The sequence below is a fragment of the Podarcis filfolensis genome, assembly GCF_964270895.1.
Source record: "Podarcis filfolensis genome assembly, chromosome: 9".
Taxonomy (NCBI): Eukaryota; Metazoa; Chordata; class Lepidosauria; order Squamata; family Lacertidae; genus Podarcis; species Podarcis filfolensis.
In genome coordinates, this window is record NC_139610.1 from 56,178,751 (window position 1) to 56,206,594 (window position 27,844).

At 41.6% G+C, this 27,844-nt stretch overlaps 2 protein-coding genes and 1 long non-coding RNA gene across 7 annotated transcripts in view; 2 read left to right on the forward strand and 1 right to left on the reverse strand.

Annotated features, from left to right (window-relative positions):
- The window catches only part of UBE2D3 (ubiquitin conjugating enzyme E2 D3), a 26,679-nt gene extending 11,848 nt beyond the window's left edge, over positions 1–14,831 (forward strand). Inside the window, exons 1-8 of one of the 5 annotated variants that reach the window (XM_083572002.1) lie at positions 1,713–3,889; positions 4,263–7,658; positions 7,780–7,811; positions 8,687–8,764; positions 10,169–10,274; positions 11,597–11,690; positions 12,114–12,163; positions 13,359–14,677. In XM_083572002.1, coding sequence (XP_083428128.1) covers position 7,658; positions 7,780–7,811; positions 8,687–8,764; positions 10,169–10,274; positions 11,597–11,690; positions 12,114–12,162 — 360 coding nt within the window. In that variant the 5' untranslated portion in view covers positions 1,713–3,889; positions 4,263–7,657 and the 3' untranslated portion in view covers position 12,163; positions 13,359–14,677. Of the gene's footprint in view, positions 1–1,712; positions 3,890–4,262; positions 7,659–7,779; positions 7,812–8,686; positions 8,765–10,168; positions 10,275–11,596; positions 11,691–12,113; positions 12,186–13,358 lie in introns of those variants that run through there. The other 4 variants (XM_083571999.1, XM_083572000.1, XM_083572003.1 and 1 more) reach the window with 4 other exon arrangements.
- LOC310742633 lies at positions 14,560–20,620 on the reverse strand. The gene is made up of 2 exons (XR_014538631.1): positions 19,399–20,620; positions 14,560–19,030 (listed from the first exon to the last, which is right to left on the reverse strand). It is a non-coding gene; the product is annotated as an uncharacterized lncRNA (long non-coding RNA).
- A 5,924-nt stretch (positions 20,621–26,544) lies between these two features.
- Positions 26,545–27,844, forward strand: part of MANBA (mannosidase beta) — a 68,247-nt gene continuing 66,947 nt past the window's right edge. Inside the window, exon 1 of the mRNA XM_083571154.1 lies at positions 26,545–26,882. The gene's annotated coding sequence lies outside the window, so the exon portion shown is untranslated. The remainder of the gene's footprint in view (positions 26,883–27,844) is intronic.

The window sequence follows — 27,844 nt, forward strand, 5'->3', positions numbered from 1 at the left end:
ATCGCCAACGTTCTGCTATCATTATTGCTGTTGCAACTTCTGTAGCCTATGATCCAGTCTTTACAACTGTAAAGCGTAAGTACAAGGTAGTTGTACCATTTTTGTATTATAGAAAAAAAGGTAGGAGGACTGAATTACCTGCAACACTGGTTCTCAAACTGCGTGTACCAGTCTCTAAGCTAGGAATGCATCACAAAGTTTCTGGAAGGAGTAAGATATTTATGGAGGTGGTCAGTGTCTCCTGTACTAGCTAAGGTTTGGATGGATTTAAGGCTCCCTGGCAGAGGACCTTCACTGGACCACATTGGATTCTGTGGAGTGACTGAACGAACCCTCATTGCCCCACTCTTCAAGGGAGAGCCAATTATTTGTTCTGTTTTGCCTGTACATAGTTTCTAGAGCAGAGATGGTGGGCTGGGGTCAGTGGCTTTTTCTAATGCTAGTCCAAAGATCTTGCAGGTAGCAGTAGTTTATATGGACACAGAATATTTGTGTACAGGGATCTCTATCTGCCCACCTGTGGAACAAACAATTTGGGTTTGGAGGAGTGGGTCAGAAGATGGAGTAAGTATAGGAGATCTCAAATTTTGAGAAACAGCATCTGCAGGGTTTCAGAATGGCAAATCCTAAGTGAAGGGTTTGGTTTTTTTTATTGATGGGAGGGAGGATCTTTCGGAAGCAATCGTACTGCTGACAGACATGTTCAAAATGTGTCTTGGAAAGCATCTTGTAGCCCAGGGGTCAGCAAACCTTTTCAGCATGATCCCCGGACCGTCCACAGGCCGGATTTAGAAGGTGATTGGGCCTTAGTTTGCCTACCCATATTCTAGCCCTCCATAATGCAAGCGCATGCTTTCTGGCATGATATTTTCAGAAGGGAATGTGATTCACAGATGCTTGAATAGGATATAATGGAAGGAGCATGTTGGCATACATAGTTCAAATGTCTTTGCCAGGGCTGACATTCTGGTTCAAAACGTCATTAGAAATCTCAGTACTATGATACTAGTGTTCTCATGGAAGAGCCTGTGTCTAGGGCAGAAGTTATAGCAGTAGGACGCCTGCCTTAAGTTCTTCATGTTACTGAAGGCAGAATTGACTCAGTTGTTCATAAGCAAGACTGGAAGCAGGGATTCTTAGCTCCTGCCAATCAAAGTAGTGTGTTTCTTTTTCTACAGACAGCTTTTGGTGTTGACCACTGCTACTACCTAATAGCAAAGTGAGCCTCTTCAAAATGCCAAACAGTGATGTGAAATAGTAAAGCTAGGAATGGGGGGGGGGGCAATCTTAAAAAGCTATGCTATTAACGCAGCACAGTAATTGCTAATAACAGGTCGCTTATTCTATTTGCTTGCCTGCAGCACTTCATTGCCACCTGGTTGCTTTTTTAGCTCCTGTGTACATGTGCCCTTGGAAGTGGGTGCTTATCTAGGGGCGAAACATGGGGTTTAAGGCTGTGCCATGGAGGGTATACACACATGTGTCTTTACTTGAATGTATTGCTGTTACACGTTAGGCAAGTGCTAAATTAAAGGCTGGTTTTTGTTATCAACATTGTGTTCCCTTCAAGCTTTGAATTTTCACTTAATGGGGTATTTGTCATTAAATAATTTGTTGTTGGGGCATCCAGAAATGGGTTAACTCAGACTTTCTCAACCTGTGAGTCCCCAGATGTTGAACTACAACTCCCATCACCCCTAGCTAGCCAGACCAGAGCTCAGGGATGATGGGAGTTGTAGTCCAACAACATTGGGGACCCACAGATTGAGAACCACTGGGTTAACGAGTCTAGATTAGGAGCATGTTTCTTTCCTGGTTAGATTAGCTTTCCTCAACTCTATCAACAAGTACATTGGTAATAATATAAAGCGATAATAGAGCTTTCTTCAAAGCATATTTTGGTGCAGAATTCAGTAGCCAGATTGCTCACTGGAGCAAGACAGTTTGAGCATTATTCACCGATCCTTGCCCTACTGCACTTCAAAGTGCTGGATTTGACCTATAAACCCATAAACGGCTCAGGACCTCAATACCTCAAGGACTGCCTCTCTTTATATGAACCTACCTGGACCCTGCGATCATCATATGAGGCCTTTCTTTTGTGTGCCTCCCCCCAAAAGGTCAGGAGGGTGCCAACACAAGAATGGGCCGTTTCTGCAGTGGCTACCTGTTTGTGGAATGCTCTCCCCAGGGAGGTTTGGCTGCTGCATTCATTATACTGTGCATCTTTATGCACCATTAACATCATATACACTTTTAAATGGGGGGAGGGGGTTATTTGTTTGGGGTTTTTTTGTTTGTTTCTTCCTGTTTTTCTAATGTATATTGTGTTTTTCTTACGTTGTGAACCGCCCTGAGATCTACAGTTGAAGGGTGGTATAGAAATATTATTATTAATAATTATTGAGACGTTATGCCAATTGGGATTTTCCTCTGGTGTATGAAACCAGTGGACATTAAAGTAGTGCAAACCATTTTGACTTTCATTGGTAAAGAGTTCTGGAGCGTAAGATTGGTAGAACTAGTTTTAAAGGATATGTATCAGTCTATGGACTGGGCAGATGTTATAAGTTTTTCCTGCGTAAAACAAACTGTCCAGTAAATGGCAATCTGCAGGAAACCAATACCATGACTCAGATCCAATTTTGTGTGCCTTTCGGTGCTTCTTCTGTCCTTTAAAATTGGAAAAACTGCTTGCCTAAGAACTGCAAAGGCAATTTGATATGTGAAGGCATGTCGCTCAACGTCATAAGAGTGTTTTGCTTGCTCTTGGGTTGGGTTGGGTTGGGTTGTACTGGTTTTTTTTTTTGTAAGCTGCATTATATACGTATAAGGTGAGTGTAAATCTCATCTACGATTGGGAAATTGTTTCTCTCGGAAACTTTACAAAAGTTGTATTTCATCAGATGCATGTGATTAGCATATTGCAAATATCCTTTTCTTGAGCAAGGTCCTCAAGCTGGCGGTGACTCTTCTGAATGAGAATGATCTTTCCCTTTCAGTCTGGTTCTGACACACTTAGTTGCCCTGATGGATAACTGTGTTGGGACAATGAGAGTTGGAGTGAAACCCTGATAATTTTCCTGAACTGCATGTTGGCCTCTGATGCCATCGCCATCAGCCTTTCCAAAACAATACCTGTTACCTGGCTTCAGAGACTGCATGTTGTTGTAGTTCCTCTCCTAATTGCACGGCTAATTCCTGAAGGGTGTAATTTAATTCCTGAAGGTGTACTTTGATGTGAGGTGGTGGAAGTATTGAATCCACTGTCTGGTGATGGATGAGGGCCATCCACCCAGAGCTCAATCCTAACAAGATGGTGGTGCTGTTGATAGGTGGCTTTTCTGCCTAGGCACAAACAATTTGGACACAGTTGCATTTTCTCCGAAGGACCAAATTTACAATTCAGGGGTGTTAACTGTTCCAGCTTTGTCACTGGGGGATTGCCTCTGTGGTTTGTAGCACCTATCTTCATTGTGGGCTTGTGCGCCAGCTAAATCCTGGACAGATTTGGCCTTGCCTTGGTAATTCATGCTCTGATAGCCTATTGCTTTGCACTATACATGAGATTTCTTTTGAAAGCTTTGGAGATTTCAGTTGGCTTACAGTGTAGCTGCTAGACTTCTAACTAGGTCTTATCCTAGGGAACATGCCATGTGCATTCCAAAATAGCTATGTTGGCTTGTAACCCATTTACAGTCTCAATTCAAAGTGCTGTTGATTACCTTTTTGAAAAGCAGTTTATGGCCTGGAGTTTGGGTACTTAGAATCATAGAATCTTTGAGTTGGAAGGGAACCAAGGGTCATCTAGTCCAACCCCCTTCAATACAGGAATCTCAGGTAAAGCATCCAGACATAGTCTCAATGAGGTTTATGACCGTGACTAAAGGTAAAGGTACCCCTGCCCGTACGGGCCAGTCTTGACAGACTCTAGGGTTGTGCGCTCATCTCACTCTATAGGCCAGGAGCCAGCGCTGTCCGCAGACACTTCCGGGTCACGTGGCCAGCGTGACAAGCTGCATCTGGCAAGCCAGCGCAGCACACGGAACGCCGTTTACCTTCCCGCTGGTAAGCGGTCCCTATTTATCTACTTGCACTCGGGGGTGCTTTCGAACTGCTAGGTTGGCAGGCGCTGGGACCGAACGACGGGAGCGCACCCCGCCACGGGGATTCGAACCGCCGACCATGTGATCGGCAAGTCCTAGGCGCTGAGGTTTTACCCACAGCGCCACCCGCACCCTTTATGACCGTGACTAACTTAGGTCTATCTTTGCTTGCTCCCAAATGTAACTGGATGTGAATTGAGTTCTGTGATATAAGGTCCTTGTGAAGTGAGGCAGGTGGTGACTGGGGTGAGGGCCTTTTGGTTGTGGGTGTCCCCTTTGAAGCTATTCTTTCCAGCGAGGCTTGCCTAGTGATCACTCTGTCATTTTGTTAACAGGCAGAAAATGTAATTTTTAAAAAGGTGCCTCTGTTTTATTACAAGCAGCCCCAAGGGCATTGCTGAAGGGCACAATTAAGCATCCTGGTTTTCTGTATGTATGTATGTATGTATGTATGTATGTATGTATGTATTTGCTTGCACACTAGGTCATGGGTTGACTTAGCATGGCATGCAGATGGGAGCCATTATGTAAGCGAAAGACAGCTCCACACAATGGATATTCCCTATCCCTATATCCTCCCATCCCAAAACAACAGAGAACTAATGAACATGTTGTGCCCTGTTGTGTAGACCTGCGATAGGAGAGGGAAGTTGTGCAAAATGGGCAGAACAAATCAACTTTTATTTGAGAGCACTATTTGGGAGCATAGGGGACTGTAGGGAGGAGTAGGTGAAGGGATAGGTTGGTTGCATGAACTGCCTTCTGCTTGTGCAGTGTTGGAGATGACTCATAAAGGTGTAGGTAGGTTAATTTGTAACACATCCCTCAAAGTGTGCTAGTTCTTACTTTATTTCATGCACTTTTAATATATCTCTTGACTGTAAGAAAAAATGCACCCTCAAAGCGGTCTGGGAAAAAAAGAATAAAATGGAGAAAACAGCTATTTAAAGCATTCAAACAATAATAAAAAAACAGTGGTAAGGTAAAAGCCGATTAAAACACATGTAAACATTCTACATCCCTGGGTAGGTTTGTCTAAACATGTTTTTAGCAGGTGCCAAAAAGACTACTGTGAAGGCTCTTGACTGATGTCATTAGGCAGGGAGTTCCACTTCTGCCACACTAAAAGATTGATTTCTCACAAATGTGGAATGAGTATTACGTGGCAACAATAACTTTACCAGTTCTACAGATCGAAGCTGTTAAGTGAGCATAAATGAGGTAAGGTGATCTTGCAGATAAACTGGTCCCAAGGTGTTAAGGCCTTTATATAATAATGTCACACCATGAACTTGGCCTGGTAGCAGATCTGCAACCAGTGCAGGTCTCTGGCAGCGTCTAACTCCTGTCAGCAGTTGTGCTGCAGAATTATGCACTAATTGCAGCTTCTGGATCAAGTGCAAGGGAAGCGCCACATAGAGTGCATTGTGATAATCCAGTCTTGAAGAAACCAATGCATGAACTACTGTGGCCCGGCTTTCCCAGTCCAGGAATGGCCATAGTTGCCATAGTAGTTTCAATGGCTGGAAGTGCCTTCAGTTACAAAGCTGGATCCAGAAGCAGCCCCAGATTGGGAACCTGCACCTTCAAGTGGACTTAATTGCAATCTGCAACAATGATACAGTGGTACCTTGGTTTACAACCATAATCCGTTCCAGAGGTCCATTTGTAAACCAAAACAGGTTGCAATCCAAGATACGCTTTCACCAATGGGGCCTCAAAAAGAAAAATTTGTCCATGATCCAAAAAAAAAAAGTTTGTAATTAAAAAAAAAGGTTGCAAACCGGGACATGCACTTCTGGGTTTGATGTGTTTGTAATCCAAATCATATGCAAACCAAGGTACCACTGTACTGTGTTGTGAAGTCGTTATCTGTGGTCAGACTTTAATTCTGCTGTATGCCATTTCTTTGAGTGGTTATGCTATGTTTCCTTCTGAGAAGGAAGCTAAATTATATTGCATGTCATGGGATGCTTCCGCACAGTAAATGCTTGCTTTACTCTGAAAGCGTACAAACCTCTAAAAATGTAGCAAAATGGAGAATATTGAGGCAGGGACTTATTTCCTTCATTTCAAATACAGTGGTACCTCGGGTTAAGTACTTAATTTGTTCCGAAGGTCTGTTCTTAACCTGAAACTGTTCTTAACCTGAAGCACCACTTTAGCTAATGGGGCCTCCCGCTGCCGCCGCACCACCGGAGCACAATTTCTGTTCTCATCCTGAAGCAAAGTTCTTAATCCGAGGTACTATTTCTGGGTTAGCGGAGTCTGTAACCTGAAGCGTATGTAACCTGAAGTGTATGTAACCCAAGGTACCACTGTAGAGGTTGAAGTGCCCGTGTATGGTAGAAGTTGATTGTGTGTTTCTACAACAAAGTGTTAGTGACTTGCTCCATTAATATAACATATTACTTTCTGTGGCAACAATTATAGTGCACAAATACAGTGAACACTCAAGAATTGTAGGTATATACATAAAAATGAATGTAAATACTTGAAAGTGCCATGCTAACTTGCTAGTGTGCGTTGGAAAAACTTAAGCTAGGAGAGCCAGTGTGGTGTAGTGGTTAAGAGCAGTAGTCTTGTAATCTGGGGAACCGGGTTCGCTTCCCCGCTCCTCCACATGCAGCTGCTGGGTGACCTTGGGCTAGTCACACTTCTTTGAAGTCTCTCAGCCTCACTCACCTCACAGAGTGTTTGTTGTGGGGGAGGAAGGGAAAGGAGATTGTTAGCTGCTTTGAGACTCCTTAGGGTAGTGATAAAGCAGGATATCAAATCCAAACTCCTCCTCCTCCTCCTCCTCCTCCTCCTCCTCCTCCTCCTCATTCTCCTTCTAAGCTAGGAATAACTTCTGAAAGTTCATGTTGCAGTTAGTGGACCACGCTGTATTCTTGCAGTGCAGTCATGAACTAAGATTGCTTAAAAGGCTTCCAAATAAAGGCTCAACTCCTCCTGAAGTTTAGTATAGATTGGATGAATGCATGGGTAAAAGGGAAACTTGGCTAGGTGTCAGGAGGTTGTAATAACGTCGCTGAAAATCTTGACTTTGTTCATCACATTCTTAACTGATGAAGGTTGATAGCAATGCCTACCTGCAGTGTATTAATACTACCTTTGCTTTACACTGTGTATGTATCAAGTGCAGCTACATGTCAAGGGATGCTTCCGCATCCCATTCTTTATGGCTTGCTTGCATGAAAGTACACTAACAAGCTATTCTTAGTAAGGAATGAGCTTTTTTGTCTTGCTTCCCTTGACTCATGAGTACCAAACACGTTGGCTGTAAATGTTAACAGCCTCTGAACGCTGCCTCCATTAATTCTTTAAGAGAACATGGGACCTGTTTTGTGTCACTCTGTAACAGTAATTTGGTATGTAATTAAAGTTGAAATGGACAGAATATAAGATCCTCTTTCTATGACCTTTCGGGAGGGGCAGAAATGACCTCTATATAGGATGTGCTCTAAAGGTAATATTTCTTTTTATAGGAACTTAGTGACTTGGCTCGTGACCCACCAGCTCAGTGTTCTGCAGGCCCTGTTGGAGATGACAGTAAGTAACTGACAAACTAAGTTTAAACCTAATAAACCAATGTGACTTGCTCTATGTCTGTCTATATGCTCTTTTCCCTAAAGAAATACTGAATTTTTCTTTTTTCCCTTCCTCTTCTCAGTGTTTCATTGGCAAGCCACAATTATGGGCCCTGTAAGTATTTCAACTTTGTGAACGATGATTTAAAATAGAAGTGTTTGAAACTCTAAGGCCACTCTCATATCTGTTTTGAAGGTGTATTAGTAGGGAGGTTATAGTACATTTTATTGGGCCAACTAATTTATCTCGGTACAGATATTTTTCTGCTTCTCTTGGGAGGCTAAGGAGGCTACCAGTATTTGTCCTGAAAGTAGAGAATATTTGTAGACCTCTTTCTCAAATTGTACACAATAGAGATTTGTTTTATTAAAATACTTCTATGCCACTGCTACCAGATCAGTCTCTGAATAGTTTACACTGTTTCTTCAACCTTTTCAGACCCAGAGCCCATTTCTAATATAAGCATGCATTTGTTTTCTTAAACTTTTACTTGCACGGTGGTAGTGTATCTGTTCCAACCCACCTCAGATCAGTTAAAGACCAATGCTTTATACAACTCAAAATACCAATAACAATATTTTAACATCAAAACTGCATAATAAGCAAGCAGATAAAACAGGACTGTCATCAAGATTTAAATTGCCTAAACGTAAAGTTTAAGAATAAAAAAAAAGGTTTCGTTTAGTGACTGAAAGGAGTGTTGTAATGCAAAAGACTGTTTCTCTAGTTACTTGTCAATAGACATGGAAGAATATTCATGGGGATTTCCATATCTTATCTTTTTATAAGACTGTATTGCCATATGCAGTGCTTGGTTAAACTAAGCTCTGGTAGAAATCTGGTAAACATCTTGTTGCAGATGGTTTTGCTTATAGTTAAGCTAATATTTAATCTTTGAGCACAGCTTAATGTTACTGTGCTTTGCTGTTCTGAACGCTCTATGGGTCCTGCTAAAAATTATAACTTGGCTCTGAATTTCCTTCTGACAGAATGACAGTCCATATCAAGGTGGTGTTTTCTTCCTGACAATTCACTTTCCTACAGACTACCCTTTCAAACCACCCAAGGTAAGCATAAATTTGGAAGAGTCTTTTACTTCTAAAATATTGAACCTCTCTGGGCTTGTGAATTATAGGCCACTGTCTAAGAAACAAGTATTTTTGTGGCTATAGTTGCTTACAGTGCTTGTGTGATCTCTAATAGAAAAGCCTTGGCAGCTAGTTTATTCCATTAAACAACTGGTTTGCATGCTAGTCTTGCTCAGGTTTGGATTGAATTACAGCTAATAGATGAATTGTGTTCAAAAGACTCCAGAAATCAAATAATTTCTGATTCAGTTCTATAACTGTCATGCTTTTTTCTGGGGGGATGCAGGGGTACGCATACCCCTAAACATTTTGTGAATCTAAGTTTGACCTCATTGAGGGGCAGTATTTCAATATGAGTAGGAAAGTGAGAGTACCCCTAAAACATTTTTTAAGAAAAAAAGCACTGGTTATATGTATGAATCTAAGTTGGATTCAAGTGATTATAGGAAGTGTTTTGTTCAGAAATTATTGAAAGTGCCTTCAGTCTAGTTCCATAATGTTGACTGGTGATAATCTTTGTTAAAACCAAATCATGAACCATACAACTAAATTTGTCTCCAAAGGTAATTCAATTCTTTGTTTAGAACAGCAGTTCCATGTGTTGCACAGCAGACGTCTTACTAATGTTTCTGTAATTCTCTTGAATCTGTCAAGTACAGTATTACTGTTACCCCCAGACAGTGCTAGGCAATGATGTGAATGGGATACTGCTGGCAAAAAAGCTTGTCCTATGAGTTTATGGAGAAAATTTATATAATTAACAAGAGTGCCCTGGCTTTCTGGGTGACCTCCTGGAGCATATTTGGGGAGTGTGCAGAGGGCTGAGGTGGGGAGGAGAGGAGGGTGAAGTTTCATTATACAAGCAGAAACTTTAATTCACAAAAAATGCCCCAGATTAAAAATTGGGAAATGTCCTAATATTTTTATCATAGTGAGCATACATTCACCGTATTTCCTAAGAAGCTGGCAAGATAAAATATGGAAGTAGCTGACTAGAATACTTCAGATGTGAATATATAAAATGGTATTTATTTCACTAATAGCTTGCTGTAAATGTGCCCCCTCACGTGCATAAACTCTGAATATTTACAATAATGCACACATAAACACCACGTAATTTGAACGTTGGTGTTTTTAGGTTAAGTACCACAGGTCACATCACATTTAGTGCTTATGTAGGTTTTAAAAAAATATTGATTGATGTATAAATAAGTGAAAACAATAAAATACTTGAGTGGGGAAAGAGTACCTAACATGTGAGCAATTCCCTCAATGGCATGTTTAAATAAATACTGTGTACTCTAAATATTCTGACAACCAGCACCATTAACCAGAACAAAAGGACATGTGTGTTAACTGCAGATTGATATACATTTCTTCTAGGTTGCATTTACAACAAGAATTTATCATCCAAATATTAACAGTAATGGCAGCATTTGTCTCGACATTCTAAGGTCACAGTGGTCTCCTGCTTTAACTATTTCTAAAGGTAAGGGAAGTATTTCACAAAAATGTTGTCATTGGGTTAATGAAACAGCTTGTATTTTTTTTATGCCCATTGTGGGAAAGAGGCATATCTGAATGTATGGCTTCTACCTCTCTCAGTGTATCTTTGATTGATATTTGAGTGCTATTTTGACTTCATTGTTCTGACCATGACTATTAAAATTTGCAGTATATGTAAAACTTAGGTGCTATTTAAAATACTGATTTAGAACTGGCAAGAGAAAAAATCTAGCCTAAATAATATGCCAACTTTGCAGCATATTAAAATGTAAGATTTTGATGTAGTGATACTGGAGTTGAAGGACACTTTCATGTATTTACAGTCAAAATATCCAGGCACTTACCATCACATATGTGATTGCTTTCTTCTTTGATATGTCTCCTTGTACTGATAAGCGAGACTTCCTAGAAAGTCATCAGAGTGATTTGGTTATAGGATCACTTCTGTAGAGAATTGTGATTTTGGCTAAGGAGCAGTAAGCATTACACCTGAACTTGGATTAATACATGCCATGTCTATGTGTTTATACAGTGTTGTCCATAGGCAGAAAGGAATGTAGACAATATGGCTCAAGCTATTAAAATCTAGGATGAAGTTTGTGTTTTGCAATTTGCAGCATTCATGTGTATAAAGCTTTTAAATGAGCATTCAGTTGTCATTGCAACCAGGGGTGCCAGCAGGATTTTATTGGGCCCTCTGCCCCACTTGTAAAGGAGGGCACAAATTTGCTTAAGTTTTGCAGATGCTTAGTGTCACATGGCAATTTGTATTGCCTCTTTGGGGTGAGATGGAGGGCTTAAATTCCCAAATGAACCTCCATTTTCTGTATCTAGAGAAAAATTGAGTGAACCACACTGGGGAAGACTCCGCCAAAAGGTTTCAAAATGTCTGGAGAAGGGACTTCGTGAGTCATTTTAAAACAATGTTAGGTTATTCTTGAGCATGTACAATCATGGGTCTGGCTTGACACTTTGACTGTAAAACACTGAAAGGGGGTATCCGAATTTTATCTTTGAGATTGCTTCGCATGTTACCTGAATGTTTTGTTTAACATTCATTCTACATGGGATGAAGATTTCTAAGGAAATAAAAGAAAACGGGGTCTAGGCCTTGTACAGTAGTACCCCATCTCAGCATCCCTGATTGTAATGAACGTGGTCACACCCTTTAGGCAACCTTTTTAATAAAGTATATGAGCCTGATCATACATGCACATGCAGTGGAAGATAATTAGCTTGTCTCTCAATGAAGTATTTCATAGTCCTTTTCGGATTTTCACCATAAATGCTACTCTTTTGTTGCAGTACTGTTATCCATTTGTTCACTGCTATGTGACCCAAATCCAGATGATCCCCTAGTGCCAGAGATTGCACGTATCTATAAAACAGACAGAGACAAGTAAGTATAGCTCCCTTGGAAAGATTGCCTTAGTGAAGAGATGTGGCTATAAAATTATTGAGTTTCTTTTGCTCTTTTCAAATTGGAGACTGACTTGGGTTAAAATGCTCCGGTTTTTTTAAAATACAGAAGGCTCCAGGACAGTGCTAAAACTGAAGTTAGACTCTGATCCTGGCCAAAATACTTATTTCTGTTGTTTGATTGTTATGGAATAGTTTAAAAACAGCACACAAGGTTTTGAGTTTGAGGGAGGGCGGAGGGAGTGCAAACTTATCTGATACTTCCATGGCTCTTAACTATTGCCTTCTGTTCTGGATTTAACTGTGGTTGCATCAAATTCCCCATTAGTTCTAGAACTGCTTCCAGGTAGACTTAAAGGATCTATTCGCTCGTCTTTCTTACTAAATATACTTATCCAATTAGGTACAATAGGTTAGCAAGAGAGTGGACAGAGAAATACGCTATGCTGTAGGGTAAGACTATCTGCACTTCATGGTGCGTTAATGATGTTGGGACTTCAGCACTTGAGTGCAGCATGCTTAAGGCACTGGATTTAACTAACAAATAAAAGATTGTACCAGTTACTGAAATACAAAGCTTAACAGCTCGATCGGTATTCAGTGTGAGAGACCTATTTCTGCATGGCAAAACAAGTAGAGCCAAACATAAAACAAGGTTTTCTAGTTGTTGTTTTTCTTTGTTCTGCAACTGCTGCTTTATCTGGTAGGTATTTTTGGCACTACTTCCAAGAAGATGGCTTTGGTCATCTAATATAAACTGTTAAGTAAGTGAAATTCAGAGCTTATGGAGTAGAAAAAGTTACTAGGCATGTATAAGTAGGCACTAACATAATAACTGAGCATGTAAATATAGAACTGGTTCAATCACAGTAGAGCTCCTGCACAGTTCTCTCAACATCCCTGCTTTTTGAGAGGGAGGCTGGCTAAAGGACTTCGTGACTTGATTGTGCTGTTTGTCAGAGTTTGGAATTTTGCATTACTTGTCATAACACAACGGAACATCCACTTGTACTTGCACATTAAGATGTGATTTTCTAACATGCAGTAATATGTTTTACACATGAGATTAAAAAATGGCATGTGTGCTTTGCCCAGTGTCTCTTACAAATTTAGGTTAGTGATCAAGAACAACACCAAAAGTAGTAGTGTGTCTGGATGGAGATATTTTAAGGCAGTCTGGCGTTAATGCTAGTTTTACTTCTTGTTTGTGTTATTTGGAGTGGTTTGTTTGGGACAATTAAGGAAAATGGAAGCATAGGTAGGGATTTTGTATGTTTAGAATTCCAATTTCTCCTATTTTCATTTCTGGATAAAGTTGGCTGCTTTGTTTAGAGATAAAAGATCAAGAATTTCTACACAAGTTAAACTAGGCGGAGCTGCTGTGTTGTATCAGTAATGTCAAGTAGTTTCTTCATATTAAGTTAGCAACTACTCCGCTATATTTTGAGTCTTCTGCCTGTTGGATCGAAAGCTTGACTTTCTAGGTTTCATAGGACGACATAGTTGTTGGGTTTTTTGTTTGTTTTTTTTGAGAAAAGTAGTATAAATTATCATGTTCCTGGGAAGCTGAAGGAGACATTGATGTGTGGAATATTTTATTGCTGATTGTAGCTTGGCTGATTTTGCTTAACATGTTTTCCTCTTACAGGTACAACAGAATATCTCGGGAATGGACTCAGAAGTATGCCATGTGATGCTACCTTAAATCAGAATAACCTGCATTATAGCTGGAATAAACTTTAAATTACTGTTCCTTTTTGATTTTCTTATCCGGCTGCTCCCCTATCAGACCTCATCTTTTTTTTTTTTTAATTTACCTCTATCCATTCATGCACATGCTCATCTGAGAAGACTTTAGCTCTTCCAGCTTTGGACAATAACTGCTTTTTAGAATCTGTAAAGTAGTTATACAAGAACAATTGCCCAAGATTCAGAATTCTTTAAATGGAGCATGTGTGTTGTGGCCAATGTCTTCACTCTAACTTGGTTATGAGATTGAAATCATTCCTCACTGCTCTAACAGTTCTACTGAAGATATCGCCCAAAGGGAGGGAGATGGATGTTCAGTTTGCTCACATCACAGGAAATAACATTGCTGTAGCATCATCCATCTTGTTTTAAATCCTTCCAGTGTTAGAGACTGAGGTTTCATGACATACTTGTGCTCATAACTGGTATGGCTGGAGAATTGGTACAGAACCTGTAGCATCAGCAGAACAGAACACGTGATGTATCTTATGCATGTCAATAAAGGAATGACCAGTTCTTGTTCTACAGAGAATGGAAATTGGAAGTCCAACATCTCTTGTATTCCAAAATAGGGTCTCAGAACATTTTTGTAACTCTCATTTAAATTTTGTTAGGATGCTTGGAGCTATTAGTTAATCTATCTTCCACAACAGTTTAATATAGCACTGAATAAATGATGCAAGTTGTCAATGGATGAATGATCAACTAATAGCTCTCCTAGTAATTGATTTTATTTTCTTCAATAAAGTTACATAAACCAATGAGTTAGCTGCCTGGATTAATCAATATGGGAAACAAAAATCTTTTGTAAAAGCAAAGGTGGTTTTTGTATATACTTTTTGGGATTTGCCTCATTGTTTGACATCAAATAATGATGTGAAGTTAGAGTGAACCTTTTTGCCATGTTCAGTTATAATACTTGGTCTGTTTTCAGGTTGACACATTGATCAGCCCTGGAGTAAGCAGAACTAATAAGCTAATCTAGTAGTGTAGACTTTAGTGTGCTACACAAGGTACTGGGAGCCAAGAGTTCAAATATGGACTTGGGGCCCAGCTGATAATATGTACTGGTGTATCAGAGACACGTCCAGATGCACCCAGCTTGTTGACTGAGAAGCATTTCTTCACCGTGTACACTTGACAGCTGAAAGATCTTTATGTGGGAGTAATGAGGCAAAAATTGCAAAATAAAGTACTGTTTTGATGTGGGAATTGTCATGAGGTTGTGTTGAAGTGACTTTTCTATGTGGGATGTTTGCTATCCATCAAAGGACTACCATGCTGCCACATAACATTAATGAACATTTTTGTTGCAGTGGTCACTTTTCATTTCTGGTGGCTAAAATGAGTGAATAAAGTCATTGCTACTGGGTTTTTTGTTTTGTTTTGAGAAGCACTGTCTTGTGCCACTCATTCTTGATCTTGTTGGTAATAAGGTATCTTTCCCCCTTTCTCTTCCTACGCTCATGATTTTGTCTCCATCCCTGTCTATAGCTCGGCATTTTCTAGCCTTGTATGATCAGTTTGTGCTTCTGTGACTTCTAGATCCACTTCTGGCACTGCTTATAGTTCTGTGCATCCTAATTCCTTGTCTCCACATAACTGTGGAAACCTAGATGTAAAATAAATGTTAAACTAACTTTTATAAAAGTGGAATATGTAGTTTGACCATGGTTTGTTTCAACTTTTAATGATGAAAACCTACACATTCGGTTGCTTATTCAAGACAAGCTCTTCACTGCTGTGCCTTCTTCAAGCAGCTTCCATTGCTAGTAATAAAAGTCACCTTGGAGGGCAAATGAGTGTTCACTTGCCAGTCAGGACTAGGTACTTGGAGGATGCTTCTCTGATAATTTTACATTAAACAGTTTCTGTAACCCAGACTGCTAGCCAAAATACTTTTTTAAAAAAAGTGGAATGCTCCGGCTAAAGCTAAACATACAGTTTCCCTGGTATCCACTGAGAAGTTTTTGGTTAATTCTATTGATATAAACAGGAGTTATGAAGAGGTGCATAAATGTGGTTGGATTGTGCATGGGCACATTGTGTGCAGCTGAGGTTCTAAACACATCTGGAGGTGAAGTCCATTGCAAGTAGCTTCCATATGATGAAATTTAGGTTTGAGGTGTAAAGTTGAGAGGACACCATGTTCTGGATTATATAGTTGTGTATAAAGCTATGTGTGACTAACTTCTTATTCAATACACATTTTCCATGGCTAATTTTTTACTGCTATTAAAATTCTGCATTGCTAATATATAAGAGACTGGTTTCTAAACTGTACTTGAAATTTGTATAATTGTACAATCTGCATAAATCTGAGGCAAAGTTAGTCATGTAGCCAAATGTCATAGCTTGGTGGTGTCCATTTCCAGTCTAGATAGCTTACTATATAGTTTGTTACGAAGTTCTAGTTTTTCTTCCACTGTGGTAGGTTATGGTATTTACTGCTTCATTGAGCAGGCAAAATTCAAACTTGTATCTTGAACGTAGCTAAATTAGGGAAGTTTACAAAAACCTGTTTGCATAATTGAGTGTTCTTAGAATTGAGGAACTTGGGAGAACCATAGTCATACAGCGCCCATCACCTGAGGGATAGCTCATTTGGTAGAGCATGATACTCTTACATCTCAGGGTCTTGGGGTTTGAGCCCCATGTTAAGTGAAATATTCCTGCGTTGTAGAGAGTTGGACTAGATTATCCTTGTGATCCCTTCCAACTCTATGATTCTATGAATTCATATTGTTCATAAATTCCTACCTAGAGCCTTTTAAATTCTATTTCTTTGCCTTTTGCGGCTCCAAAAGCTTGAAATGTGAGTTAATTGAAGCTGAGAGCTTTTCTTACGATACAGGCAGCGTGTATATGCACGTGCACACACAGTTCACATAGCAAAGCAATGCATTTTAATGTCTATTTCGAAAGTGTGGTTTACCCTTTTGAAGCTTGTGGTATGCACACGTTGGTGAGGGCAATAATAGAAAGATGGGACCAAGTTGAGCATGGGTGTTTTTCTCCAAGCACTGAGCTAACTAGGCTAAGAAATGTCTACAATATGCAGATTTGAATTTACTGATGAACATTAGGTGTTTCCTTAACTCTGTTTCAGCTTCATATGATCACACTGCACTTAGAATTATTTATTGGTTCAACTTTCAAGTGGTTGACTGCACTCCTGCCACTCTGTTGTTGGCACCCATCTTTCTCAAGAGACAATGGAGTGCACCTCTGGAGATGAAGTCAACCTGCATAGTGAACTCTTTGGGGCGCAACCCTGGGCATTGTATATGTCTCAGCTGCCCAAAGACAGGACCCCCTCTCATCCTTGCAGATGTGGTCCAAAGGAAATCAGAGCAATATGTTCAGCATCAGCTTGGCTGCAGGAGTTGACAGAAGGAGGCGTACAAGACGCTGTCCAACCGCCTTAGGGACTCAACTCCCATATTTGTATGGGGTGTACTCTTTAGCCTTTTCTTCTCCTAAAGATGTCCCGCAAGGAATGGATTGTTCACCTGAGTTTACTCCTGAAGTCTTTCACGAATGAATTATAGCTGCAAGGCATTGGAGGTTTAGGATCAGAGTTTTCCTTCTAGATAGGCTACCTTCCCAAATTGATGAACCCCATCTGCTCCACATTTTCTTCCACAGCATGTGCAGAAGCCGCCCTCTTAACCATTGGACCCCCTATTGGTCTCATTCGCTGATCTCCAGACCCTGTCTTCACATGTAGGCGACATTTCTAACTCACCGAGGGTTTGAGACCCAATGGGGTGGGGTAGTACCTATGGTCAGAGGCACGTTGTGCTCCTTATGGGGTAGTTTGTCCACCTTTGGTCTGCACCCTGGACTCAGCTCTCACCCGTGGCTTCTACAAGCTGTCAGCATGCGACAGTGGCCACACCCTGGGAAACAGCCACTTGCCACTCAGGAGGAAACTTAATCATTAATGTGCCTAATTGATACTTCCTATCGCCATGTCTTTCTGCCAACCAACTAATGTCTTCAGAGAATTTATCTATGTGGAGTTCTTAACTTGCATTCCAAGAACGCTATTGCTACTTGGAACTTACTCCAAGGCAAATACAGCGTTTAACACCGTAATATGACATTCTTGAAGTGGAAATAGTACCAGTCGATTTGAAACACAGGCTAACTGTTGATTAGCAGGTATAACCACAGCAGTGGATTTCTTGCTTTGGCAAAGGGTTGAACTAGATGAACTTTTGATGTTCCAAGTCTGATTTGCATGTTTGGCAACTAGCAACTGCTTCTATCACGTGTTTTGCACTTGACAACTGCCTTAATTGCAGCAGAACACAGAATCTATACCAAGATCATTCCTCAGCTTCCATTAGCAATACCAAGTAGCTGTTCTGCTACAGCTCCTATGGCAAAAGGAATGGTGGTTTAGATTTCTGTTAGTATTATGGGCTTAAGTTGTGTAGGCACCATTTTCTCCTGGTCTGCATTGAAGAGACTAAGGTAGGATGGACAACTGCTTCACACTGTAGGTGGTCATAGCATTTTTTATTGTTCCCCTAATAATTATTTATTCAGCCACCTCCAGAAATGGAAAGTTGGCATGAAGGGAACTAGCTGGTTTAGAACCCAAGTTCTAGTCTTATTTGCAGGCAAGCCTTTACATAGGGACAGTATATTAAAAATGGTATTCTGTGCCTGTTGCCTGATGTATCTTTACTATCACCTGAATGTGTAGACGAGGCCTCTGATCAATGAACAAAAATAATAAAAGCAATAGGTAAGCAGCGGTTGTGAAGCTCTTTGTGGCAATCTCAGACTTTGATTTCAGGGTCATGTATACGGGGGGTTGCATAGTAACACTGGATTTCCAAAGGTCATCTGAGCAATCTTATAGGGATAGGGTGGGGATGAATTTAGAAGGCTTCACTGCAACATACTGACTTTTTGCACTTAGGCAGGTCACATCAGTTTGGGTGCCCTTACACATCACACCTTAGGGTTACCATCTTGGCAGCAGGAATTTCTCTTGCCTACGATGGCAGTCTCATTTAAAATTGACCAAATAGTTTTTTAGATATTTCCATAGGTCTTGGTTCATCCTGTGAATTGATTGTTCTGTCTCCTAGAAGTAGCTTGGCAGAGTCCAACAACCTTTTTCTAGATACGCCTAAATTACCAAAACCATGCAACTTACATGAGTGAGCTATCCTTTTATCCTTTTATATCCTTTTACCTGCAAAGAAAAGAAAAGGCACGCCATGATCCTCTAGCTACTAATTAATTTGATTGATCTTAGCCTTAAAAGCTAACTACTGCCTGGCTTTTACGCGTTTCATTTTGGCATGAGTTTGCTTAGAGCACTGATAATTATTAAGGTTGTGTGATACCTAGTGTGGTGCCCTGAAATGAGCTCTGTAGTCTTGATTTCGACTGATCAGGGATTAGTGCTAATATTTATTGAAGTGTCGGTCTGATTTTTCTTTTACTACTACTACTATAGCATTGACTGTTTTTAGGAGAGGACAATGAAGGGATTATTTAACACGCCAGCATTTTCTATTTTCTACTTGAATTATGAAGTGACTACTTCTGTGTGAAGGGACGCGGGTGGCGCTGTGGGTAAAACTCGGCGCCTAGGACTTGCCGGTCGCATGGTCGGCGGTTCGAATCCCTGCGGCAGGGTGCGCTCCCGTCGTTCGGTCCCAGCGCCTGCCAACCTAGCAGTTCGAAAGCACCCCTGGGTGCAAGTAGATAAATAGGGACCGCTTACCAGCGGGAAGGTAAACGGCGTTCCGTGTGCTGCGCTGGCTCGCCAGATGCAGCTTGTTACGCTGGCCACGTGACCCGGAAGTGTCTGCGGACAGCGCTGGCTCACGGCCTATAGAGTGAGATGAGCGCACAACTCTAGAGTCTGGCAAGACTGGCCCGTACGGGCAGGGGTACCTTTACCTTTTTACTTCTGTGTGAATTAAACACCAAAATGCAAACCCACCTCTATCCACCTTTTTATTCAAGCACAATCCAATTTCTGTCTTCGATCTTCATAATTTAATCGGATCTTGCACTTCCTCTGTATGTGTGTGTGTGGGGGGGAGTAAAGATGGACCTGAAAACCTGCAACGTTTAAAATGTCCACTGGAAAGAAAATTGCCCACCGGAACTGATTTAAGGGGAAATGGTCTTCTGAGATCTTGGGGAACACATCCCATAGCAAGGAAGAACCTCCTTCATATGCATATCTGAAGTTGCATTGCAATCTTGAATTAGTGGCATAAACAAATTCTGTTTAGAAAGTGAGTTTAAAAACAAACAAACTGTCTGTACACATTAGTTTATTGCTTCTTCCTACAAGATGGCATTTGAATTCTGAAGAGACACTGCATGGCTGGGGAGCCCTGGTCCTTCATTCTAAAGTGTTGTGAACTCAGGTATCCACTGAGGGGGATTATAAGGAACTTTTGCACACCTTCAGAGGCATTCTATTACTACTTAACATGCTCTGTTACTGAGGCTAGCCGTTAAAATCCAGTTCAGGTTTTCCAGCAGAAACCTGGTAACCTTTGATCCAAATTTAAGCACTGAATACTGAGTATATTTGGTATGTGAACTACTTCCAGCTCACCTCTGTGTCTTTATGCACATTGCTTGGAAATGGCAAATGGTTAAAGGAAATGTTTGGCGGGTGCTATGGAATACCACTGTTTAAGGACAATGTGTTTTATCGGGGAACAAAAGCACTGGTGAAATGAGCAGCGCAGGAACTATTGGCTCTGTTCGTCTTTTACTTGTAGAATACGGAGTGAACACTAATGACTTACTCTGAAAATAGCTTGTATCTGTGATTTGCATTTGACTTTTTTTAAAAAAAACCACACCACCTGCTATTTAGAAGACTTGAACCTCTGGCTTCATAAAATGGAGAGTGAGAAATGGAAATGATTGCACTCTGTAAATCAGAGAGAAGGAAGCTATTTAGGTGACTAGGGGCAAGATCCAGCCAAACTTAAGTCCAGTTAAATCCTAGTAATATCAACTATTTTAAAATCAGTAAGAATTAAATTTCCTTTGCTGGGGTCAATTTGTGGCCTGTGAGTAAAGGAGCAATTGAGTGAAATGATTCTATAGATCTCAGATGAAAGTTGCAAGAAATCTTCATAGCTTTCTGAAGTTGCACCAAAACACCACCACCACCACAACAACAACAACAATAATAAGAAGAAAATAATATATACATATACCCTGCCCATCTGGCTGGCTATAATTAAGCAGCTTATTGCTTGTTCTATAATAGATGGAATTTTATTTTCATTTTTATTTTAGTGTGCCACCAGTGCGCCTCCCCCCCGAATTAACATAGCTATTTTGAATTTCCTCCCAAAATAGTTGGGGAGTTCAGCTTGGGTAAATTTGGTTCTGCCATGGAGTTATAAAATTTTATTGCCATCGCTTGAGAAGAGTGGTTTTGACATTACACAGCAATGGAAATGATGATTCAGTGGATGATGAATGCTTCTCCTGGTATGTCCCACAGAGAAACTTACGGTCTTCAAATAAAAACATCTTGAAGGTCCCAGGCCACAGAGAGGTTAGGCTGGCCTCAACTAGAGCCAGGGCTTTTTCGGCTGTGGCTCCGATCTGGTGGAACACTCTGTCACAAGAGACTAGGGCCCTGCGGGACTTGACATCTTTCCGCAGGGCCTGCAAGACAAAGCTGTTCCACCAGGCCTTTGGCCAGGGCACAGCCTGACTCCCTCCCTTGGCAGTCTTCGCAGAGCTCTGGCCCAATGGTTGCCAGTGGCTTCATTTGAATTAATTTTATAATGAATGATTTTAGAGTGTTGTTTGTGTTGTACTTTTGTACTGTTTTATTGTTGTTAGCCGCCCTGAGCCCGGCTTGGCTGGGGAGGGCGGGATATAAATAAAATTTATTATTATTATTATTATTTGGGTGCCATTGTATCTGAAGTGGGGAAAGCCTGGTGAAATTTGTAAGTTCTAGAGGCATGTATAACACATCCCATTGTAGATAGACTTTGGTTTCCATTTTGGAAGATCTATGGAAATACAAGAGCAAGGATACATCAGTCTCCCGCTGTTAGAATCTCTATAACAACTGAAGCAGCTCTAAAAGTTTGGCTTATCCTTTCTTCAGTACACCATAAAAAGTTTGTGAGTAAATTGAGTTCAGACTGAGGCCTATAAGCAGCAGACTGAGTTTAATAAGCAGCCTGTGAATGGATCTTTATTCATATTTAGGGACAGGAAGGAGTTTTCCCTTCAGTCACTGTGAGTGACTCATTCTTAGGGTGGTTCCTTTGCTAGCTTTCTTTTTCCTATGGTATGTTGTTTAGCTCACTTGCATAAAGTACCTGGATTATGTTATTCAACTGTTCTGGCATGGGATGCCTTATTTAGTCATCCTGGTCACTCTGTCCCACTGTAGTCAAGGAGATCAAGGTAATCTGTAGCTGGTTCAGCGTGCAGAGTAGGAGGAGGAGCTCCTGGCAGGGTATGAGAAGAGAGAGAGATAAAAGAAATCTAGAGTGATATTCAAATCATTTGTTCTGCTAGCACAAGGATTTGCCACGAAACTCCTCCTTTCCCTGTGTGCATCCTGCAGCCTCCCCAAATCTTGATCCAGAGGGTTGTGCAGATTGTTGTGCAAACAGATGCTTTGGATAACACCCATAGTTCCTCTGCCAGAAAAGCAAAGTTTTACTGGCTGACTATAGCCATATCCCAGTATTCAGAATGTGGCTTAAACACACGAGGAGAGGAGCATGTGCTTGAATGTGCTGAGTCCCCCTCCATCCTCATCGGCCTCCATGTTTTCAAGGGTATCTGTTTCCACAAGAGAACCCACTTGTACATTTGAAGGCTCCCTGTCCGATTTTACAGGATTCCAAAATGTGTGACAGCTTGAATGAACAGAGGAGGCTTCCCCGTTGCAGAAAGTTGCCCTCAAATATGCGGGGGGGGGGGGGGATGAGGCAATGGGAGGAGTTTGTGTGCTGATGCACGCCCTCCCCTTCTTGTGTGTCATATTTGGAAGGCCTGAATAGGACTCCTCTGTTGTAGAACCAGAGTCTGCTATGCAGTCCTAGGTTCAAATGTATGCTTTGGGGCCCCTTTACACATTGCATTTTTTTTAAAAAAAAACGAAATATTTAAGTGAAAACTTTAAAGGGTTGTAGTCAATGCTAGCCCTACTCAGAGTAAACCCACTGAAGTTAACAGACGCAACTAACTTGGGTTCATTACTTTCAGTAGCGCATCCTTGGGTACAACCCAAAATCTATGAAATGTGAATATGATGCCAGGAGTTTGGCAACATAGGTATTACACGGGTTGCATGTGGTTTCCGATTGTATGTACACTTGGTAGCCAACTCTGTTGTGTAATATTAGTGTGAAAAGACCTCGACAGGGAGAGAATCCTGTCATGATACTGAATTGGGTGATAAGTTTCCGCTGCATCAGCTTGCAGCTCTTAACTCTCTCCCTCGGCTACCTTTTGATTGTTGTGAGATGCTCTTTTGGGAAACTGAGCAAACCACTTCCTGTGTGAGATTCTTGGTTTCAAAATCAAACAAGGCAAACCTTTTTAAGTAACCAGTTACATTCCATTAGTTTCATTTTGCATTAAACATCACAAGGATGGGACTGTGAACTGGATATCATGTTCTTAAATTCTGTTTGCTCCTGGATTGTGGTCATTAAAACAGGAAAGAAGCAAAGACATGCTCATTTATTACTAGCCTTACTGACTGAGCAGTAGGGAAGGGGCAATACTTCAGTCTAGTGTAAGCACTGAGGGACGTGGGTGGCACTGTGGTCTAAACCACAGAGCCTAGGACTTGCTGATCAGAAGTTTGGCGGTTCAAATCCCTGCGACAGGGTGAGCTCCCGTTGCTCAGTCCCAGCTCCTGCCAACCTAACAGTTCAAAAGCACGTCAAAGTGCAAGTAGATAAATAGGTACCGCTCTGGCGGGAAGGTGAATGGTGTTTCCGTGCGCTGCTCTGGTTTGCCAGAAGCAGCTTAGTCATGCTGGCCACATGACCTGGATGCTGTCTGCGGACAAACGCCGGCTCCCTCGGCCAGTAAACCGAGATGAGCGCTGCAACCCCAGAGTCGTTCGCGACTGGACTTAACAGTCCTTTACCTTTACCTTTAAGCACTGAAGTAGCTGTGACTTAGAAATGGATTCTGGGTCATAGCATGCAAATGAACATCAAAGGTCATTCTGCTTTATCATGGTATCTTCCATCTAAGGGAGGTGGGGGTTGTGTTTTAGTGGTTCTGCTTCTACCTCCAGGGCATTTCCCAGAAAAGAGCTATGAGAGGCTACTGTTGGGCCATGGGAGTTGTCCTGTGGTGACTTGCAGAGTTGGAACTTGTCTCCCAAACCATTTCAAATCAGTTGGGAAGCCACTGAGGCCTGTTGTCTAGTTATTTGGAGTGAGGTGTCACTAATATGTGGAAGACACCCAGCTCTGTCTCTCTCTACCATTTGAATTGGGAGAGTCGATTGGGGTGTTAGGTGGGTACTTAGATCTGGTGATGGGCTGGCTGTGAGCCAATAAACTGAAGCTGAATCCTGAAAAGATGGAGGTGTTATCTTTTCCAAGTTCTCAAGTCCTGGAGATGAGGAGGCTGTCTGTCCTGGATGGGATTGACAGTCCTGGAAGGAGCAGGCTTGTAGCTTTGGGTGGGTGGATGGGGGATGGTGGCTTCCAGATCAAGTGGCCTCTGAGGCTAGAATTCCCTTTTATTGCTATGTCTGGTTTTTCCAACTACAACTCATTTTGGTCTGAAGACTTTGCCATAGTACTCCACGCTGTGGTAGCTTTCCGATTAGATTATTGCAATGCGCTCTTTGTGGGGCTGCCCTTGAAGATGACTCAGAAACTTCAGTTGGTCCAAAATGCAATGGCCATACTGGCTGGGCTTCCATTTAAAACTTATATAACCACTGTTTTGAAACAACTGCAGTGGTTGCCAGTTCATTTCTGGACTCAATTCAAGAAACCCACACTATTATTAGAATTATTATTAGTAGTATACTGCCCCTTACGCGCAGATTTCAGGGCAGTTCACAACATGAACATAAACAACATAAACACAAACACTAGTGTTTAAAGCCCTAAATGACTTAGGCCCCAAATACCTGAAAGACTACCTTCCTTACAGGTGTTAAGAGCAGCAGAGGGAGCCCTCTTGGTCATGAGGGTCAGAAGCTCAAAGGGTGGTCGTGGTCCGGGAGAGAGTATTCTTTATGGCAACCCCAAAATTGTGGAATTCCCACCCCTCAGAGCTGTGTCTGGCACCTTCATTATGCAGCTTTTGTTGTTTGCTGAAGGGGCACCTGACCTTTGACATTTTTGAGAATACATTTTTAGGGCCTACTCTAGAGTGTAATTTGTTTCGAACTATTTCCATGTTGTCTTCCGCATTGTTGTGACTGGTTCTGGGACCTCGTGGTGAAGAGTGGGTAGTAATAATACTTCCAACTTAACAGAAGATTGCATCAAAGCAGACTCTTCGAATTGCAGATACAGCTGCCAAGACAAACTCCCATTTGAGAACCCTGATTTGAAGGCACACAAGGCCACCACTTTGCTGAAGCAAAGTGGGTCTGGGTCTGCTCTGCTCTGCTCTGCTCTGCTCTGTGCTTCTTGGTTGGATGGCTGCCTGGGAACCACAAGTCTGCCGCTTTGGATTCCATGACAGAAGGAAAGCAGGATTTATACATAAGGAAGTAGATATTTCTGTTGGTACAGTTTCATGCAAGTATGGGCTCTGTCCCTACAGATCTAGCAGGATGTGTTGCAAGGATCAAACCAGTGCTGCAGTGCTGGATATAGGGGGGGAATTGTTTGCTAGAATTCCCACACCTTCATAATGTGTTTTTCAAGAGCTCCAAAACCATGCAAAAAACTATTGCTGCCTACTGGTTCCACATTACTGCTTGTGAGAAACATTTCAGCGAAAGAGTAAGACTTCACATGAATGAAGTGTAAAGAAGCTACCTTATATATATATATATACCAAGTCTGATTTTTTTCATCTCACCTGGCACTTGTTCTCCAAGGCTTCAGATGCAGATATTTCCACCCCCTACTACCTGATCCTTTTTTTCATAATGGAGATGTTGGGGATTGAACTTGCAAGTCAATACGTACTTGCCACCGAACTCTGATTCTGCCACAGAATTTCCCCAAGCTGCTGTTGTCTCCAGCCCCAGCCCAAACATAACCAATTTTGGGGGGGCAGGAGATCTTGTTTATGCATTGCACTGACAGCCTCTTGCCACCATGGCTCCTATGTAAATTAAAATGGGTGGGTGGGCAGAGAATGTTCCCCACAAGACAGTGTTTATTAACTTCAATGTGTTTGTGTTTTTTTCCCCACATTGCTGTGGGAATACTCACTGTACATTTTGCACAATGCTTAAGGTTCATGCACTGTCATTGGGGTTTGTTTGCAGTTGCCTTCTGAATTTGTTTTGCCCTCCCTATTGCTCCCCCAGACACCCATGTGTGTGAATATACCTGCCAACTTTGAAAAATCTTAGTGGACTCTAGTTCACAAAAGCTTATGCCACAACAAATGTGCTCATCTTCCTCAAGACTATTTTGTTTTTCCTGCGACAGTAGCCCCTCTTGCAATTAACACAGTGCTAGAAAATCTGATATATAAGCTAATCGCCAAGTGGTGCCTAGGTGCCTTTTTTGCAGTGAGGTTTATTATTATTAATTTCATCTCTTTTCTGCTTTATATTTTAAAGAAAAAAACCTCAAAGCAGTTTACCACACGTTAAAACATAAATTAAAACAACCCAGAATAAAACAAATTCAAGCTTCAAGGGAAATACTTCAGATCCTTCTCTAAGCGACATTTTGCTTTCCTTGTATTTATTTATCTACTTAATATAGCTGCCCCATAGCAGAATTACTCTAGGAAGCCAGTGTGGTGTAGTGGTTAGAGTGTCGGACTAGGACCTGAAAGATCAGAGTTCAAATCCCCACTCAGTCATGAAGCTCACTGAGAGACCTTGGGCCAGTCACGGCCTCTTAAGGGTGACCCCCCTTACAGGGTCGTTGTAGAAATTAATTGAGGAAGGTGTTGGATAATTTTGAACACTGAATTAACAGTTTATATCTAATGGCAGTACTGCCTACCTGCCCATTCCCACAAATTTACGCAGTTAAATTTAGGCAAGCTAAATTCTTTTATCTACTGTTTTATGGGAAAGCACACAAGGAAGAAAACTTGATCATACTTGCAGCTGCCTGTTGTGAACAGGTGATAAGCAATGCCAGTTTCTCTTTCTCTGCTCTCTTCTCTCCAGAAGTTCCCCTAGGCCAACTTGGTGTCATTGGAAGGTAACCAAGAACTCCACAACATCTAAACAGATGACTGTGATGTCAAGATTTTTCAGGCATGTGCTTTTCAGTAACATAATGGAACTCTATTAACCAGACCTTCTGTTCCTTCAAGGCACGGGTACCTTGAAGTGATCCATTAGGGTGAATGGGGTGCTGTCCTACTAACCTCAATCTGCTCCCAGCTGGCCCTCACTTGTCTGCCTTCTTACAGCTGTCAGCTTCCTCCTCCTTAGTTTCCATATTTCCCTTGTAGAACTCAGCAGGAAAGCTGTAGTAGCTATTGGCTCCATCTCCCTGCTATTGGCCCTCCTGCCTTCTACTCTACTAGTCCTGGTTGAACATCACCCAGCGCTGCTTCAAGCTGTTCAGGATAGATTGTATGGAGTCTCAGCCTGCCCCTCGCTTTCTCTTTCTCCCCTTCCATCCCTCCCTCCCAGTGCTTGGCTCCAGTTGGCAGTTTTGTGCAGTTTCCAGATTGTACTAAAAGGCAGCCCCACACAAAACATTTTACTCGGTGAAATTGATGGTCCACAACATCGTGGCATGGCTGTGGCTCCAGAAGAGATTGCAGTTTGTGCATTGGCTGAAGTTGGAGAAAGCCACTCTGAGCCATAGAGGCCAATCAAGTGAGAAAGTTCAAACCAGGTATACTACAAAATTGTAAATCTGATCCTAATGGCATCTCTCAACTTGTTAGGATGCAGTTTATTGGCTCTCATCCAGTCTTACTGAACCCTTGTACCAGTTCAACACTTGAATTGGATGAAAAAGAGGAATGCCTGGATATTGATGATGCCTCCAAATTGCCAGATGAGCTCACTCAGTTTTGTGTAGATGTTAAAAACCATAGGCTACATGAAGGAATCCTGTGACAGCTCCTTAGCGTAAATGCTGAAGAACTGAGCCGTAGCCCCCAGGTACCACTTTCTAAATTGGCTGTCCAAGTAGGAGCAGAGCCATGGTAAGTGTCGGCATCTTTGGGGGGTCGGGAAGCCAGCTGGCTAGCCCCCAGCTG